At 35.1% G+C, this 13,235-nt stretch overlaps 2 protein-coding genes across 3 annotated transcripts in view; both read left to right on the top strand.

Moving 5' to 3' along the window:
* LOC134857023 (sperm-associated antigen 1-like) overlaps window positions 1-13,235 on the top strand; it is a 59,399-nt gene that overhangs the window by 26,131 nt on the left and 20,033 nt on the right. The gene's annotated exons all lie outside the window — the stretch shown is intronic.
* LOC134857024 (uncharacterized) lies at window positions 2,600-11,425 on the top strand. 2 transcript variants are annotated; one of them, XM_063873352.1, is made up of 5 exons: window positions 2,600-2,749; window positions 7,700-8,480; window positions 8,989-9,251; window positions 10,625-10,755; window positions 11,218-11,425. In XM_063873352.1, exons 2-5 carry the CDS (start codon window positions 8,297-8,299, stop codon window positions 11,408-11,410), a joined length of 771 nt encoding a protein of 256 aa, XP_063729422.1. In that variant the 5' UTR covers window positions 2,600-2,749; window positions 7,700-8,296; the 3' UTR covers window positions 11,411-11,425. The 2 variants fall into 2 exon arrangements, with proteins under 2 accessions (XP_063729422.1, XP_063729423.1); XM_063873353.1 differs by lacking the exon at window positions 2,600-2,749 and adding an exon at window positions 7,253-7,520.

The raw sequence follows: 13,235 nt of genomic DNA, 5'->3' as shown, positions 1-13,235 counted from the left end.
TACTAACCCTGACTGCCAATTTATCCCCTTAAACCGATGCAATAATTTCACCAAACCAACAAAACATCAGCCGGAATCATTTAGGCCGAATAAAATTTCTAAGAAACAAAATACAAAAAAATACAATATATACCAGTCACTGGTATATTTTCCGTAGATTTTGGGTCTTTTGTAGATTTTTGAAATTATATTCGGCTTAAATGATTACGGCTTATGTTTTGTCGATTTAGTGAATTTTTTTGCATCGGTTTCAGGGAATAAATTGATTACTATAATTGTTTTAAAAAATCAGTTTGGTCGTAGCATAAAAAAATTAACAACTGAATCGCTCTTAGTTTTTTTATGACATTAATTTTCTTTAGCATTTTTGTGCTCGAATCAATTGACATCTAACCACGTGTTATCGGCTTAGTGAACGATCGGAAAATACTACAAGAGTGTTAATTGTTTTCTAGTCTGTTTTTCTAAAATTGAATTTTTCATTTTTCCAAAGAAAAGTTTTTTTTGACGTAGTTATTTTCTTTTTACTCTATTTGGTAATAAGCAATACTACGCTTCGCCTCTGTATTGAAAGTTTCTTTCTTATTTGTAAATTTAATGCTCGAAATATGTATAATTTTTTTTTCGTTTTTATCCGCTTGAGTAGTTTCGGTGCAAGTTATAGCGGCTGAGTCACCTTATTTTGCGCCGTTTGAAAAGAAAAAAGAAAGTGTATTTAAGGAAAGGGGCGAACAATGTTTTTGTTTTTAACTTTGCGACCAATAAGGGAATTGCAATCGGGTAGTTGATTTTTTCCTTTATTCACAGAATGGTCAAAATTAGAAATGTTAAAGTTAGGTTTAATTTATAATGAATTCAAGTTTCTTAGCGTTTCCGGCCTTTTTGCTCTGTAGTATTTGAAAAGGACAGGGACGGCTAAGGTGCTCAGCTCGAGTCTGACAGGACATGTTTCATATTCCGTTTCAAAAAAAGTTAGCGTTTAACATCGTTTCAAACTATTTAGAAGTTTTAGTTCTGGTTTTTTCGAATTTTTTTCAATTGTTTTTTGGACTTGGCGGTCATCCTTTTTTCCTGTCTGCTAGCTTGCAATGCTGTTTTTAGGTGGTATGGAAAGTGGTGCGAAGCAAATGTTTAACCTCTCATTCGTGCTTTTTCCACCTTATTCACGCTTTTTGAAAAATAATCACTGGAAAATTGGACAATACATTTTTTGCATAAACGTCTTTTATTACACTTACCAGAGCAAGTTTCTTGTAATCGGGAACTAGACTTTTTTCGACGTAAAAATTTGTTAAAGCTTTGTTTTTGAACCTTAAAAACTTCCAGTCTCCTGCCCACATGGTCTGGAGGTAACGGACTTGCCTTCGCCCCTGAGGGTCTTTAGTTCAAGTACCGGACTGAATTTTTGTTAAATAAATATTCCCGTAAAAATTGAATTGATAAATTTTTGATTGTCTGCATATGTTTTGTCGGCTTAGTTGCCACATAACATATTTGTTTGAGCTGTGAGCAGTTTTCCTTGTCGCGAGTGTTGTTGAATTACTGCTGTAACTTGGGCCGGTTGTCGAGTAAAGATCAAAGTTTTAAAACTTGATCGCTCAAAGTCTTAACAACAGTTTGTTTTGGGGCGTTTTTCGGCTTAATGGACGTCTACCTGCTTTTTCGGCATAGTGGGCACTCGGTAAGAACTAAAAGCTTATTTACTGCTGATAGTTGTTTCTCGACAGTTTTTTTGATTTTTTTCATTTGTTTTCAAAAAAATTCCTACTCAACTATTTGCAAACTGTTTTTTCCGTCTCCTTTGAATTCTCTATCTTTCTGCCCCTTTTGTTTCTGACACATTTGCGATAGCAACTGTGTTGCAGTCAAATCAAATACTAGCTTTTTCCGTAAATAAATTAGTTCTCAGGTAAAAAAAATTAAATCAAAATTCTGTTGTTTAAAAAGATTTATCGCTGTCTGTTTAATTTTTGTCGACTTAGTTTCCATTTTTCTGCAAGCGAACTACATCGCTTTGTTGAATTCTAATTTTGAAAGGTTGAACGCTTAGTAACTTTTTAAATTTAAATTTCATCATACAAAAACTTGTTGATTTTTATGAAACCGTTTTTCGGTGAAATATGTCGGCTGTAACGCTCAGTTTTTTTTGCAATATTTTGATTTTTTTCATGAAACAAATTGCGCAGCATTTTACTAGAAATTGTCTTCGTTTGGTACAAATAATCTAAATACCTTATCAACCGTTTCTACATATAGTCAAAAAATTAAAAAATTCAGTTTTTAGTTCTTGTGATTTGGTTTTTATGCAGTTTTCAAACTCATCTCACTTTTTTAGTTGCTGGTGTATAGCCGCTTTTTATCTGATTTTCCAGTGTATCTAAATGCATGTCTTTTTAAGTTTTCATTTATTTCTTGAAATTCAAAGAGCTGTAAAACTTCGTGTTTTTTTAACACTAAATAAAAAATTATAATATTTTGGCAATTTTCTTTTTTCTTCTGTTAGCAATTTTTGTAACCTTTTGGTACACTTCATAAGTTTTTATGGTTGGCTATATGATGACTGACATCGCACTCCAAATAGGTTTGAAATTATTTCAGTTACAGTATGCTAACTATAGTGTTTGCTAATCTAGCAGCAGTTGATGTACATCCCTGTATTTGGAGCTAATCTGACAGTTTTCCGATGGCTTTTGTGACGTGAATCGGAGAATATCAGAACCTCTGTCTTGGTAGCGCTTCTGGATTACGGGTAAGTTTTCCTGAATTTCCCCTTCTATTTTTTTAAAATTAAATTTTTTTGTTTCAATTGTATAATTTGCTCTGAAGGATCTTTAATTTTTGATAAACAAGAATGAAATTCATGGAATCCTTGTTGCCTTTTTTGGGCTGTCGAAATTGCATATCGTTGAAAAAATTTGCTCAGCTCTCAGAACTTAAAATTAACGATAATTTACTGGAGATCGATAGCTTTCTGCAATTTAGAGTATTGCTACAAATATACAACATGTACTTGGTATTCTTCCAAAAGTTCTTCCTCGCTTTTGAGAACCTAGTCTTTCTGTTTTTATTTGACCATAGCTGCGATTGCTCAGCAGTTGTCTAAAACCGTTTTTTAGTCAAGGTAATTCGATGTTTTATTTTATTATGAAGTGTCAATGATTTTTCTGAAGACACTCACTAAGAAAAAGATGCTTTTTTTCAAGAAAGTGACAATATTTGTTCACGCTCAAGTCTGATTTTTCCCGTTTTGACTTTCGCGATTCTTTTCAAGTTCAGTTCGCTTACTTTGTTAAAAGGAGGTAAACTCAAATATCGAAACTTAAAAGTGTAAAGGCCACAAAAAACGTAACCGGCTTCTGGTGTAGAAGTTGGATTTTCATTTTCAGTTTTCTATGCTGAATAACAAAAACCTATTGTTCCTTTTTCTCAAATTGGGTTAATTTTCCCTTGAAATTAGAAGAGCTCTAAAGGCGCATAAATTTATTTCATTGAAATCCATAGTTGAATTTTTTCACAAAACAAGTCAAAGTCAAATTTGAAGGGTCAATTAACGTAGTGAAAACATTTATAAAGGTCATGATGATTTTTTTCGCTTTTTTAGGTAAATGTCTTAACTTTGATCACGCTCAAGTTTGACTTTGGGAGTATGACTTTTTATTTATTTTTAAGTTAACCGCAAATTCATTTGCTAGAAGGCAGGCAAATTATGCCTATCAATTACCAAAGCAGTGAGAAATATGAATAACTTTCCGGTTCAAAAATAGATTTTAAATTTTAGATTTCCCAGCGGATTAAAAAAGTTACATATTGATCCAGTTTTCTGCTATGCTTACGAAAGAAAAAATTCAAAAAAAGTTTCTTGGGAGAGAAAGAGTTGTAATTTGATGTATTGTTTTCTTCGGATTTCGAAAATGCTTTTTTTCATCAAAAGCCAATTTTTTTGGGTTAAGAATTTCAGTGAAACTTTTCCAACTTTTCTGTTGGTGGATTTTTTTAAGTATTTTTGGTTTTACTTTGTATTGTTTGGAAAGTGATTAGGCAGCTCGATCGGGTTGAATCTTTGGTTGTTCGGACTTTTCATGCGTCGGAAGTAGTTTTTTTAAGAACATGAAATATTTATAAAAATTTTTGAAAAAGTTCCAAAAAAGAGCGTGGGTTAATGAAGACGACTGTGGTTGAAACGTTTTTAGCTTTAATTTTGCCGTTGCTCAGGCAGTCCTCTATGTTTTGGATTTTTCATCGCCTTAAAATTGTTGAGTGATATACCTACTTGCGTCCTTTGTCTCTTATGAAGATTTGTTAGGTATGCTTCCCTTGCGATAGCTGTTCCTGCCAACCTTAGCATGGGAAGTTGATTTTAGTTTGGACATATAAATAAGTGTATCGGAACAGTACGTTACTTAGGTGTAGATTTAGGGGATTGCTTCGCAAGGTTCGTTTTCTCTATCTTAACGACACCGCAAAGTCGTCCCTTGGGCATTGAATTCAGCTGGGCGACCGAGATTCACTACTATCTACTATCCCGAAAGGGTTCTTTTGGTGGCAAGTATTCTGTATTGTAGTATGTTGCTTGCACCCCTTCTTTTGTTATGCTATTCAGGCTGTCTTGTTTACTCGATACAATCGCAAGTACTTTCAATTGTAATTTAATTCAGATGAATATACGTCTAATTAAAGAAGGCTCTGAGTGGTCAGAATATAATCTAATAATTAAATCAAAAGGAAAGGGTCCGCGATTTATCAGCACAATTGCCTAATTGCTATTAACTTCTCACAAACTCCACTGGTACTAAACTGTTCTCTCTCCAGAGAATCTGATGAGAACCAACTATCTACTGTTTCTGCTATAATTGTTCTCTTACTCCGAGAACCAACTACTTGACTAACTAGCAATAATTTTTCTCTCTAACTAACTGAGAACCAACTATACTCTCTCTCAGTATCAATGGCTCTCTACTCTGACTGAGAACCAACTACTCTTAATAGTAGTAAACAACTGTTCTGACGCTTACAGGCTGTCCGGTACCCTCCAATTCCTTATCTTTCTTTACACTTAGTTTTAGTTAAGTCACGCCATTCCCTATCAGTCCTGGTATCCGCTTAAATCGCCCGTGCGCACATGTTTTAAGACTATATCCCTCCTCCTGTCAACTCTGCCACGTGCCATATTTGGTTTCTTTTATCAATCTTTTCTCGCTTATTAGATACCCTGTATGCGTTGCGCGGCGTCACAATTTGACCAAGCAAACAAATGTCATACGATTCTAATCAATTAGTTCCTGACCTGAATGAGCTTCAGCCCTCGAGTTAAACTCTACCTCCAAACCATGCTATGTTCACTCAGTGTGACCCTCCCAAGTTCTTTATTTTAATTATCACGTTAATGTTCCGACCTCCCAAGGGTAGGGGGAGACCCTTTTCATGGGTAGCTAATTCATTCCAAGCATCTAAAATTTCTATCTGTACTCTATTCCAATCCCGGCATCTAGATATCAGAGGAACTTAGTTCGTCTATTAGGGGTCAAGTAAAGCCAAAAGTCACCTCCGGGAGCCAAGTAAACTCCCCGTCCGTTCATGCTGCGGTCATATTATCATTTTCCTCTGGAACTACTTTTCTTAAGTCTAATTGAATTGCTATTATTAGATCATTTGCCAAGCTTAACTGAACCCAATATTTACCAAGTCCACTTGGAATTAACTCTACTTCTCCAAAGTTGCAATGTAAACTATATATCTCTCAACTTCTGCTCTAGTTCTCAAAATACAAGTTTCCTCGCAACTTTTAGCAAGGAGACCCATTCTCATTTCAGGGGTTGGGCTGGGGAATACGCCACTTTCCGGTGGTAATCTCGGGGTTTTCTATGCAGTTTTGGGGTCAAAATGACCAAAGGTCAACTTAAGGTCACACAGTGGTCAACCGGGGTCAAACATCCATATTTGGTTGCAGAATCTCTAAATACCAAGTTTCGTCCATATCCCATAAGTACTTCACAAGTTATACCATTTCTAAGACACATTTTCACTTTTTCAGGAAAAAGGCTATTAACACCGGAAGGAGTCGCCGGAGGGTTTTCACTCACTATGGGCCTTTTTTCGGGGTTCGTATCTTATGTCGATTGCCGCAATAAAATCATTATGCCACCGTCCATTATTCTGCGTAAATTGCCTGTTTCCGGTTTCGGGGGTGTTTTTCCCAAGTGCTAATAACTTCCGGTCCAACCGCCGGATTTGCTTCAAATTATAACACAAGATGTATCTAGCTACTAACTATCAACCCTCCAAGTTTCACCTCCGTGCGCTCATTGGAGGCCGAGAAGTTAGGGGTGGGTTTGTTTACTTAGGGCATAAAACCGGAAGTGAGAATCCTAGGGGTCTGGGGTTCCGAACTTAAGCTTCCCTCAACTAGGATTACAACATATTAAATTTTGAGACCATTACCGCCGCTAGTTTCCGAGTTCTGCTAGGGCCATTTACACTTCCGGGGACCATTATCACTTGCCCTCCAAGGGTCTGAAGGTCCCGTTTTTCGTATGCCTGGGTCGAATCGCTCCTCTGAATTTCATAACAGTCGCTTTCTTAGTTCCGATTTTTTTTTTTTGGGGGGGGGGGGGGTCGCCGGTTTTTTAGGGGGGGGGGGGCGCCGGTTTTTTAGGGGGGGGGATTTCGCCGATTTTGTCAAATTTTATATTCTGGCATAGGAGGGACGATATCTTTGAAGAATGAACTATTTTGAACTCGACCATTTGTTTGCTCTACTACTTAAGTTAATGACTAATAGTTCTTACGCTCAGGTTAGTTATGCATGTAATACAGTAGAATGGCCAATTGTGCATTAGGTATGACAAATTTGGTGGTTCGAATTTTTTCGATAATTTCAAGTTTTCTTTCATGATGCTACATTGCTTGTTACATTGGTACGATTCTACGAAAGCGGAGCTATCTGCGCTGTGGAAGCGTAGTCTTCGAAAGATAAATTTGAAAGATAAATTTTTAACGCTGGTAATTTGCTTTCTCGAGCAAACAAGAAAATTTAGGTAGAATATTTTTGTAAAATATTTTCGTCTGAGTGAATTTTGTCTCGTTTCTTGTCGCTCTAGTTTTCCATGCAATGTTTACATTGTATCGCAAGTGATTTGAAGGTCCGCTCCGCCTCTGTGTAAATTTTATGTGCAAGCTCTCATATTTTTAATCGGAATGCAATGAAACGAATGAGATTAACTTCTACCAATAGTCAGAATTTATTCCACTTGCTTTTGTGCGGTGTTCGCTTGCGTTTCAGCTTATTAGGTATCCGCTGGCAAAATTTGCAGGAAATCATTTTTGTTTTGATTTCTTTGTTTTGTTAGCCCCCTTTTTCCATAAACATAATGGAAAACCCTGGTCACCAGGCTTCACGCAAGAGTTGGGCAAAATTAAAAACAACCCAGCTTGTCAGACCAAATTGAAGTAATCTGAACAATCTTTCCTATTAAACATGTCGCTGTTTAACACCAACTCGCTTGAAGTTTTACCATGCTAAGGTTGGCATAGAAACATAGAAAAGACAACTTTTGATAACAATTGGAAATTACCGTTAAATGTCATATTTATAAGTCCGTTTTCAAAATGCTGTCTTGTGATTAGAAAGCAAATTGATAAGTTTCGGAAAAAAAATTTGGTGCTTGAAGTTCAGTTTTTGATCGATTTTATTCTGTTTCAGGTATAATCGACACGCGACTGATACAATTAGCTTACCGGGCTCTTTGATCAACAAATATCACCGATTTACAAACTATAATTGCTTAAACTGACTCGATTTTTTCGACTGATAGAAATTAATTACCTAAATTTTATCATAAATCATTACCGGAATTTGTACCTTTTAGTTAGTATCGTCTGAATTTGTATAGACTTAAAGCAGAGCCATTATTTTTTTGCTTCATAATGTTTAGTGGACTGATTATTTTTGATGTGTTGTTTTTTGATTGGTATATGTGGAGCGAATATTTGCATGGCTTTACGCTTGAAACAATTTGCTCGTTATTGTAAAATAACCTTTTCGTAAAAAAGCGCACTTTGTTCATGCGCATCGGCTGTTTATTCTGATTTCTGCTGTTTCTTACCAATTACAAAATTGGCGTGATCTGAATTGGTTCTTATCATAATTTCCTTATCACAATAAACTGATTTTACTGTCAGTTGGAAGCATAATTGAGTCTCAACCTGATTGCAAGTCTAGTGTTGACGTTTGTTACCATTTCTTCATTTTTTCATTATCTTTAACCTTCCGCATCCGACTTTTTTTTAATCCGTAAAAATGCTGCAAGGTAAATTTGTATTTGCAACAATTTTACAATCATTGATACTACCTACATTATCATCCGAAAGCAATATTTGCGGAAACAGCTCTCAAATCGCTCAAATCTACACCGGCGATTTTCACGAAAACTCGTGCGAAATCCTGCAAAATGACACGAATTCTCGTTATGGTAACGAGACAGGTGATATATTAGCTTGGGTGGTACAAACTAGAAATAGTTTTTTTTGCAATTTTTCTTTGTATATTTTTTTAATCGTATTTAAATATCCTGGTGGTAAAAATGTTCTAACTTTAACTAATGGCACTTTAGCCTATTTCGCTTCGGGTAGCATGTTATTTCTATCCATTTTTTTATTTAACTTCCGCTGAAGAACTTACAACCACGACAAGCGGAAGTTGAATAAAAATTGATAGAAAAAGCATGCTACCCGAAGCGACATTGGTTAAAGTAATATTAGTTAAAGTTAGAACATTTTTACCACCAAGATATTTAAAGGCGATTAAAAAAATAACAAAAAAAAACTGTAAAAAGGAATTATTAAAAGTTTTGCATACTAATTAGGGTATTAATTTTTTTCAAAATGAAATTTAGGTTAAAATTCTATTCCGGTCAAAATTCTGAATTGAAGAATTTCTTATACACTGCAGGAAAAAATGTACCACCTATTCTATATTGCACCACGAAACAGTTTGTATGAGTTGCTACATGAAGATTTCTAAAGTCGCTGAACGAGAACAGAAACATGTTTACGGCATCGCATACATACCAGATGAAGACATTAATTTGAAGCATCGTCATAAGCTGAACGTAACAGAGAGGGTGCATTGTGCGAATGTGACTAATCAATCTTCTTGTGAAATCAAGCCGGAAATCAAGATTGTGACTAAAAATAAAACGAAGACCATGGAAACTGCAGAGGGGTTTGAAATCCGGATTCTGAAATATGCGAATGTGAGTTTTAAATTCAGTCTTTTTCTTTTTATATTGACAAAAAAGAATTCCATTTATTAAGATAAATTTGCATCAGAAAAAATCCATTCAAAATCAATTAATGTGGAATAATTTTTTGATTTTGTATCAGCCATAAAGTATCTTTTATTCAATGATACAGTTTACATATATACATGATTGCACTAGCATCAGCTTAGTCTATTATTGAGAAATTTATTGCTAACCCAAGTCGCAACTTTACTATTGGGGCACTTTTACAGTTTTTGATAGCATTTGCTTTGACATTCGATAATTATCAAGTTAACACAGTTGATGCTTTGTTAATTCATCAAATGAACCGAAAAAAGTTATGTTCCAAACAACATAACAATAAGAAAAACTTGATTTCAGAAATTTTTCAACTCAATATATCTTGCAATTTTTAGAAATGCATAATTTCTACATATTGTGGCTTTATGCGATTTGTTACATGCAAAATTAGTATGGAAGTCTTCAGTTTGTTATATTCCAAATTATTACTTGCAAAATTGTGTCTAGTTGTATTTGGTGCCTATTTTGCTGCATCGAATTGACAATTTTTTTTAGCATATGTAGCTGCTTTATTCGTGACTAGTGTTTGTCGGTAGTTAAGCTTGAGTGGTTAGTTGGTGCGTATTCATAGGTCCCAAAATGAAAAATCAGTCCCAAAATAAAATAGCAGTCGCATAAGCTCCAAATTTTTTCAATTGGCCAAAAGACTAAATTAACCGAGTCTCGGCTTAAGGTCGCCGGTGGGTGCGCTACGCGTGCGTCGCCGCTTCGCGGCGATAACCGTCTCTAAATTTCGTATAGAGTCCTACCCTTTGGTGGTAAGCTCGCAACGCGTTGGCGCGGCTGCGGCGGTCACTATTCTGCAGCTTGAGTTTATGCTGCTTGAACAGTATACAATCAATCCAGAAATTCGTTGGCTCAAACTTCAACCAATCAGAATTCAAGAACATAAATTCTGGGACTTATGCGAATTATTTTTTATTTTGGGAGCTGTGAATATGGGAACCTATGGGAATTCACTGGTTAGTTGGTGAGACTCAAAATTTCTTGATTGCAGTTAGTCGCAGATTGAATCCTAGACCTAGCCGAATTTTTGCTAATTCGAGGCTTATTTTTATTTTTTTTCTTATTGCACTTTCTAGAGCTGCTTTTTGCCGTGTTCTCGCTAGTGTTTGCAAAGCGAAGCGTTGCCTCTGTGTGAATAGCTAGTTTACTAAATTACCTTGAATGGTAAATTATCAATATTGAACCAAATTAGAAAAATTGTTTAAGAATATTCCAGAAAATAGACACAATTTTAATGGCCGTTAGTGAGTGTAAGCATTAATCAGAACGTGCTTTAGTCAGAAAACAGGACAGACGAAGTGTTTGTGGAAGTGATTATAAGCAGCAGCCGATTCAGAGAATTCGAGTATCCCGACATCATTGTGGACTACGTGCCCGGGTTCAAGTTCAAACCATGCTCCAAATACGGGTCAGTTTTTAGAGAGACTAAATTATGTGAATTGTGGACGAGCGAATTGATTCATCTCTTATTTAGATTGAAGTTTGTTCAGCGGAAGTTAAATAAAAATGGATCAATTAACATGCTGCTCTGAAATTGTCAAAATTAGACAACAAAACTCTTCGAGCCCTGTATTTATTGTGGATTGAAAATGCTTCCCTATTTAATTAAGGAAGATTTAATTTATCAGCTATTGCGCTATTTACAAAACCAGTTTTTAGAGATGTAAAATAGGTTGACTAATTAAATTAGTATAACTTGAAGATAATGAACTTTTCGCCGACGATTAATTGTTAATAAAATTCAGATTTTTCTTCTCAGATTTTTCTTGGTTTTTTTTCTGTTCTATTTGATTTTCTCAACTTAAATTTATGTGGTCTGAACATTCTCTGCTACTTGCACTGCAACCAGCTATCCCTGTTCCTATTTTAGTTTCACTCTTAATACTTTACCCAAGAAGAGTGTGATGGATGGTGGGAATATGAGACCCCATAACTTCACCACACATGGCCTGCCTTCTCTGGAAATATTGCAGGCTGGTATTGGTAGCTTCCCGCAATGGAAGGAGAAACCGGAGCGAAATTGTTCCAAAAAAGTAAGTGTCCATTTGCAAGTTAAAAGTTAATAAAATTGCGAAATTGAAACTACAGGACAGTTTTTTTTCTTGTAAAAATATATGTAGAAAAATTTTGTAAATAGTTTATAAGCAGCCAAAGCATTGAAAGTTTGCCTTGAAATTTAGCCAAAATACCAAGAGTTATTTAGTGTCGATAAACGAAGTGAAGTCACCTGTATAGGTCCTGTGGATTTTTAAGAAAAATTATGAAAAAGTGGTTCACAGTCAAAATTGATTTTTGGCATTTTGATTTTGTTTCTTAAGAGCCGATGAACCTAGTTTCTTCCGCATATTGACTCTTTTCCAGCTTATTTTTTATTAGACCACGGCCCAGATCCCACCATTTTCTCTTCCCCCTTCACTTTTTGCCAATTGTGTTTGCTATGTTTTTAAGTTCAATTCAAATACATTTGCTGAAAGGCATGAAATTACGCTGTTCAAAGACAAAAGTGGAATTGACGCGAAAAAAACGTGAATGATTGATGGTTAAAAGGGAGTGTGTTGTGATTTTCAGGGTTCCATAGATATTATAGTACATATCTCAATTTTTCTCGTACACTACTTCCTTACCCAATGCTAGCTTTTACTATTGTCTGGAGCTGTGACTGTGTGGTATGCATTATATATTTTTAAACCATAAAAAACGAGAATGAATAAACCAGCCGATGTATAAACCAACTGAAAATGCGCGGTGTTTATAAGCCAGCCGAAAAGTTACATCAAATGAATGAAATTTGCATAAATTTCGTAACTGTTACTTTATTGTTACATTACTATTCTATAGCTTTAACGTTTTTCGTCTGGTTCAAACTTGGCTGGTTTCTACTTCGGCTGGTTTATATACTACCTAAAAACAATGCTCATTAAACTAAAATTTTTTGCAATTTTATGTTTTTTCGACTTAGAATGTTTTTTTTTTGGCTTCATGGCATTCGGCTCAGTTTTGCCAGCTTCCTTGTCAGATTTTTTTTGCTGTAGTTTATGTCTTTTATCGAGTGTTTTTGCCAATATTAGAGCATCAAATTTAAATGCAACCGCTTTTTATGCTTTTTGTTTTGCTTGCTGTTACGTTTGATTTTTGGTTTCTGTTCTTTGCTTAGTTATTTGAATAAGTTAATTGCTACTGTTAGTTTGCTTTTATGCTAGATGCTTAAGTTAAATACTTTTGTGAAGCGAGTGTTTTTAGTACGATCCTTCTTTTTTCCAATCTAAGTTGCCGAAATCGGTGCTACTTTTGGGGCACCTTTACACCTTTTTGGTAGCATGTGCTTTGACATTCGAATAGTCATAAGTTACCACAGTTAATGCACTTTTAATTCATCAAATGAACCGAAAAAAGTGATTTGTTTCAAACAACATAACAATAATGAAAACTCGATTTCAGAATTTTTCTAGCTCAATATATCTCGCAATTTTTTGAAATGCTTTATTCATTCATAATGTGGCTTTATACTTTGCGATTTGTTACATGCAAAGTTAGTGTTGATTCCTTCAGTTTGTTATATTCTAAATTATTACTTGCAAATATCAGTCTCAGTTTCGAATCCTACACGCAGTCGAGTTTTTCTAGTTCGAGGTTTATGTCTATTTTTTCTTATTTCACTTGATAGAGCTGCTTTTTGGCCGTGTTCTTGCAAGTGTTTTCTAAGCGCTGCTTCGCGTCTGTGTACAATTTAGTGTGACCGAAATTTTAAAAATTTTCAAGATTCGATGGACGTAGTGTAAAGTGAAAGTGTAAACGTCCCGAAAAACATGATCGACTTCTAGTTTAGAAAGTGGAATTTAATTATCGAATTTCCCAGCGAAATAAAAATTTTACCTATTGATCCGTTTT

Source organism: Symsagittifera roscoffensis, chromosome 1 (assembly GCF_963678635.1).
Source record: "Symsagittifera roscoffensis chromosome 1, txSymRosc1.1, whole genome shotgun sequence".
In the NCBI taxonomy this organism is placed as follows: Eukaryota; Metazoa; Xenacoelomorpha; order Acoela; family Convolutidae; genus Symsagittifera; species Symsagittifera roscoffensis.
This window is presented reverse-complemented; position numbering and strand designations above follow the sequence as displayed.